The sequence below is a fragment of the Colossoma macropomum genome, unplaced genomic scaffold (genome assembly GCF_904425465.1).
Source record: "Colossoma macropomum unplaced genomic scaffold, Colossoma_macropomum, whole genome shotgun sequence".
In the NCBI taxonomy this organism is placed as follows: domain Eukaryota; kingdom Metazoa; phylum Chordata; class Actinopteri; order Characiformes; family Serrasalmidae; genus Colossoma; species Colossoma macropomum.
The window spans coordinates 30,890,768-30,897,196 of NW_023494799.1; the positions used below are offsets into that span (position 1 = coordinate 30,890,768).

A 6,429-nucleotide genomic window follows, 5' to 3' on the forward strand; every position below is an offset into this window, starting at 1 on the left:
TACACAGCAGAATTAGATTTTAGGCAATAATAAATAATCTTCCTCTGCAGTAAAATAAAGCTTTGCTGAGTCTTCTAACACACATTTCTAACACAATTTTTTAATACTAAATGGTTATAACAGCCACAATTAAGGCATAACTGCTTACCAGCCTTTAAACCTGAAGATTGGCATGCAGACTGCTGGTCGCACAGCAACGCAGACAATGATCCTGCCTAGCTAGTAGCTAACCAAAAGGCAAAGAAAAAAAAAAGAACATTAATCATTTAGAAACGAATTGACACTTATTTAAATTTATAAGCAATACAGCTGGTTTTCCTGATATAGTTATTCTGCAGTGAGAAACTGTCAAACACTAAAAGTCAGAAGCTAAAGCCAGCTTTTCGTCCGCCAGCTTCTTTGCTCTGATAAGATGTTATCCATCTCACCAATATTGGCAGTTTTCAGTGTTTAGTTTCAGCTTTATGTCTGCAGTGTTGACTAAATGTCATTCACTAAATGGAGCTGCAGGAATACTTTGACAAACTGCTGCCAATAAACACAGTTCATCGCTGCGTCCACAAATGCAGGTTGAAACAGTACTATGCACAGCAGAGGTCATATGTCAGTAACGTCGAGAGATGTGGTAGAATTTGCTGGGCTCAAGCTTATCTGAAATGGACCTGTACATAGTGGAAACATGTATTATCGTCTGATGAGTCAACGTTTCACATTGTTTATAGAAATAAGTGACATTGTGGTCTCCAGTGTAACGTAAATATGTGACGCTGTTACAAGCTGACATGAGAATCTTGCAGGGTCTGTTTCTCATGTAGAACTGTAAATGTTAAAAGTTGATGCTGAAAAAAGTTGACGCTGTAAAAATGTTTATTCCTTGTTGCAGTTGTCACGTCTCCGTGTTCAGCCTAACAATCTGGTATTTCACTTAGTGAGTGTAGTAGATAAAATAGTCACTGAGAGGTACAAGGTATGTGTACATAATAAACTGGCAGGTCAGTGGATTCTCACTCTCACTTCTGTTATTACCAGGAGCATTGGCTGGACATGTAAAGATCCGCCCAGTTCACTGTAGGATTGTTTTGGGGGTATCCAGACTGAGAATGTTTTAATGAACCTGTACAACTGAATTTTTACTTTTTCAGTGTCATGTTAGGAAGGACACATCAACAAAAGCAGGAATTCAGAATTAATCATTGGTGTGTCTTGTAAATACAGTTAAAGGAAAAGAAGCAAAAAACACTGCTTGTAACAGAAAATATCCCCATCCATTTCCTGATTTCTAGGTTTCCAGTTTTTTAAAAGGTAGGATTTTAGGCATTAGATGTGTTCAAGTCATTACAGCTCAGGTACATGCTCACTCTAAATCACAACAGTCTTAGATTGTGTGTTTTAAAGCACACATCGATTTGATTTTTTTAAGATTGACCCGTTGTTGTTTTCATTGTACCATCTTCAGTAAAGCATGATCAACCTGGTACAACACCTTCCAAGACTACTGGCAAAGGTAAGAAGCTCTTCACAGTTTCGGGCTTAGATTTTGGCCTATATTACAAATTTTTTTCTAGCAAGGTTATTTGTTGCTTTACAGGGTCAGCAGCTCAGATAAGTCCTACACCACTATCCTGTGTTACATTAAATATTTTACACACGTTATTTTGTTGTTTTAAACTGTTTAAATGATGTGTTATTTGGAAGCTGTATCAAACCTAGTGTACAATTCTGCAAGAAAATGTTTCTTAGAAAACTAGTTTTGATATTTTATAAAACCTTTAACATCAGTGTTTTATAAGCTTGTTCTTATGTATTTATGGCTTTATAACAGCATCAGTTCTCCTTATCTAGGATAAATACAAGCTAAGGCAACAAGAATCTGTCAAGAATTTGACATAGGCCAAAAAAACTTGCCATAGCAAATTAAGTTACAACTCTTTTAAATAGCATTTTCATGTGCTTGTCTGTGTGTGTGTGTGTGTGTGTGTGTGTGTGTGTGTGTGTGTGTGTGTGTGTGTGTGTGTGTGTGCGCAAAAACCACACTAGACTGTGGCCGGCCTCCACAGATTGAAGATGCCGTACAGGATTTTAAGGATCGATATGAGCACGGTGAAGAAGCTGCTTATGACTGTCCTGCATTCTACAAAAAGGAAGGTTATCTGACCTGCACACAAGGCAGATGGACAGGAAGTGGGAAGTGCTGGAGTGAGTAGTTGCATTTTATTCTTTTCCATTCTTAAGTTGAATCAAATATAAAGTAACTACGCATTAGCACCTGCAGAAAATGTTATTTATACATATATAGAGATGTACATTAGGGCTGCAGCAACTATCGATAATATCATCAAGTTATACTGATTGGTTAGGTTGAGACATTTGCAAGTCCCATTTATATCATGTGACTGAAAGAGAAATACAAATAGCAGAGACTGCAGCAAAGAATCATGCATGAACCAAAAAATCAAAAACTATAAAACATTTTACTTCAGCGTTGACTGTTCCAAAAGGTTCCAAAGGCAGCGTAACCGTCAGGCGTGAGTAACCCAGAGAATATATACTGCATCCACGGCAGAAGCTAAACCTACTGAGATACTAATACCTTTTACAAACACAGTCAATAGTAAAACACAGCACATCACAGTCTTTTAAAACTGTTAGTCTAAACTGCTCAGCTACACAGTCATCATGGTTGCTAGTAGGCTAATGCACACAGACCAGCTCTATCCTTTTAGTGTTTTTCTCTGGGGTTTTAGCCTCCGTTCCAATGTAAACAGAGCTTAGGGTCACTGAGGTTTTTTAAAACGCTATTTTCAGTAACTGAATGTGGACTAATAAGAAAACATATATATTTGAAAACACTGATTTGTGCGCTGGTTATTGCTCTCTTGCGTGTGATGAGCTGCTTAGGTCTTTGTATCTGACAGGCTGACTGGACTGTGGACTGGACTGTGTGTGTGTGATCTGTAATACTGACGACACAGAAGCTAAAATTTGTAGCAGTGCCCTAAACAAAAGCTCTTTTTAGAAAATATGAATTAGAAGATAGGGTACAAGGTTTATGAATTTTTTTATAAAGGAAGAGTAATTCTTGTATTTTAATTGGCTGATTGAAGCTCACCTTTAAAAAATGATGTCAGTGAGGAAATGTGACTGGTTCAATCAATCAGTCAATCAATCAATCAATCAATAACTAAATAAATAAGCAAGCAAGCAAATACATGGGCATGTAATTAAAAAAAATAATCAAAGAATGCATTTGAAACATTAGACGTCAGAAACTTTAAACATTACAAAAACACTGTTATTTAACCTCTTATGTTTGTGAGTATATTTTGGTTTTTCCATCTGAATTTAAATGCCCAAATCACAAGGCAAATTATGAAGTAGCTGCATGAAATGAATGTAAAGTTTGTTTGTTTTTTAATGTTCACCTCAAATTAACAGAAAATGTGTTTTATTATCATAAACATAATGCCATATGCTTACAATTTACTGCTGAAAGCCAAAAATCTCTCTTTGTATTTTTTCATAAAAATAATTTTTACAGAGCAGATCACTGAAGAGACACCATCTCAGATTCAGTTTCTAGCACAGATTTGTGGAGAATGGGTCAAATTTCAGGAGGAAGAACAAATGTCAGTTCAGCTTCTTGTATTATAAAGTTTTAAATTACATTTCCCATCTATTGGACTGGAAAGACCACAGTTACAGCTCTCATATGAAGTATGAAGTATGAAGTATGAAGTTATGAAGTAAAGAATATGGCGAAGTGCGTTTTTGGACCATCAGTGGTTCCACAGAGTTAAAGAGGTTAATATCATTTAAACACACATTTTCAGGTGTAACCAAACCAAATTATTCTAAACGTTTACTGCTCAGTGATAGAAGCTGATTTCAGCTAATTTATTTCAGCAAATGTCAAAAATGAGTTCATGAATAAAATGGCACCTCAGGGTCACTGCTGTGCTGTGAAGAGCGGTTGAGGACTGTGCAAAGTGACAGATGAGCTACAGTCAGTAATCATGTACACTGTAAACTTAAATCAGAAGACTCATTAATTTTATTATTATTAGACTTATTAAGCGAAGTTACGTAACAGGTTCAGCTTAAATAACCTTAGATTTGTGTCATAGTTTCTTTCGACTTTTCCTGGATCCACACTTACTTGCAGCAAGTAAGGTTGACTGAAGCAGCCTAGTAATTTTAAAAGGGTCTTGCTGAGCTGGCAGCGCTCTACTTTTTGAAGTTCTGCTTAACCTTAAACTTAAGTAAAAAACACATTCCTGTGTAATGAATGGGCATCAACTGAAACAACTTTATTATTTTAAATGGACTGTTTTATACAGTAAATAAACAAACAGCTCAGATAAGACAAGAGTCACAGATTTCTGAGGACTCGACTGGCTTTATGAATCTTTTCCACTGTGTCTGAAAGCTGTTTGAGGACTGATATGTATCATTTATTGCTGGTGAAAAAAATAATGTGATGTAAAATACATTCAAACACAACATTTCAGCATGATGAATTTATTTTGACTTAAAATTAACATTAAGCAAAAGAGAACGAATGAAAATATGGAAACATATAAGTTAATTAACATAAACCAACCAAATCGCTAAGGATGCTGGGAAGCGTTTTGGGAAACAGACTTTTCAGGCAGTAGGACTTATCCGGATGAATTGACTAGCTAGATTTACCTAAGTACCCAAGTTATTACACAAGAAATTGTTACTTGATTTGCATTAGCAAGTTTAACAAAAGTAAACCAGTAAAAATTAAGATAGTACAGCTGTTGTGTTTTACAGTGTACCTATAATGTGCACCTCTATGGTCAGCTGATTAAATGACCAATTACAGAAGAACTACATTAATGTATCTAATAAACAGGCAAGTTGCTGTGTATCCGGGCAGTTGTAGTTGGACGTTAGCCCTTAAGGGAGGTCATAAACAATAATTAGTCACTACAACTAGTCTCTCAATTTATGAAGTAGATCAGTGATTCACAATGCTGGTCCTGATGTTCTTCTTCTCTGCACATTTTAGTGTTTATTCTGCTAACAGCACACTTGATTCCACTCATCGTCTCATTACTGAGCTTCAGGTTAGCTCGAGTATGTTAGAGCTGGGAAAACACAAAAAATGTGCAGTTCAGGGAATCCAGGAATTAAAATGAGGAAGAGGAACTCCAGAGTTACACAAACCACACAGAGCAGAGTGATACACAGAGGAGTAACTGTATTATAATAAGGAGATGCTCTTTTTTCCATCTGTATGTTTTCCATGTCTTAATCTGTACTGTGTACTGTCTCAGTTATATCACTGAACATAAACACAACCATGAATGCACTAATTAAAACATGTTTGTTTGATTTCAGAACCCTGCACTGTGGATCTTAAAGCTATGGATGAACGTAATATACAGCTAAGGCATAAATACACAGAAAAAATCTATTCAACACATGGAGATTTTATTGGGTTTTCTTGTAAAAGCGGATATAGACCAGTGGAAGGCAGTGTTTCCCTCCGTCAGAGCTGCAATAATGGAGAAATTCCCTTGCCTGTTTGTGAATAGTGAGTCACAGGTTCCCTTTAAAGTGCTGTGGGGGGTTAGTTGTGCACTTCACTGCTTAAAGAAGAATCAGTCATTTTAACCTGCTGTCTTAGAAGTTCAGATGTTTGTGTAGTGATAAATAACTGAGGAGGCTGCCATTCAAACTACATTCAGATAAACTTCCATTCAGTTAGCAGAAGAATGGATTGTGTTCAGTCAAACACAATAAATTATGGTGACCAGAGAGCTTCACTCACTTTCATGAGCTAAATAAACCAAAGAAATGATGATTGTAAAACACAGTGTTCGATATAATTAATCGATCCATCTCCTGGGAGATCAAATGAAATGTCATTTACAAACTTAACCTCTTAAGTAGCATTAATGAAGAAGCCCTTTGAACTACTCATAACCTTTGCTTGCTCTATGTTGTTCATTATTTGTTTTCCAGCAAAATTAATAAAGCATTTGACTTGTGACTTGAATTACTGACTGATATTTTTATGCTTAAACTTTTATTTCTCAAATCTCCTCTAGTGATGCTACCATGGTGCATTCGACTAGCCTATAGCTCTCTTCATGTAGTGAGTATCATCAGAGAGAATAATGAGGGGGTGTGGATTATCACACCCCCTCATTATTCGTTTTCAGATGTTGAAACTGAGAAATTTTATTGTTTTTTTGAAAAATATCTGCCCATTTGGAATTTGATGCTAACAACACATTCCAAAAAGTTGGGACGGGGCAACAAAAGGCTGGTAGTGGTTGTGTAGTGCTAAAAAAAACACCTGGTGGTTAATTGGTAACAGATCAGTAACATGATTGGGTATCTCAGAGAGGCTGAGGCTTTCAGAAGTAATGATGAGGGGTTACCACTCTGTGAAAG

At 36.3% G+C, this 6,429-nt stretch overlaps 1 protein-coding gene across 3 annotated transcripts in view; it reads left to right on the forward strand.

Annotated features, from left to right (window-relative positions):
* Positions 1-6,028, forward strand: part of LOC118818710 (complement factor H-like) — a 32,224-nt gene extending 26,196 nt beyond the window's left edge. For all 3 annotated transcript variants that reach the window (XM_036586066.1, XM_036586064.1, XM_036586065.1), the window contains 3 exons: positions 1,457-1,504; positions 2,038-2,196; positions 5,368-6,028. In XM_036586066.1, coding sequence (XP_036441959.1) covers positions 1,457-1,504; positions 2,038-2,196; positions 5,368-5,564 — 404 coding nt within the window. In that variant the 3' untranslated portion in view covers positions 5,565-6,028. The remainder of the gene's footprint in view (positions 1-1,456; positions 1,505-2,037; positions 2,197-5,367) is intronic.
* Positions 6,029-6,429: the final 401 nt, after the last annotated feature.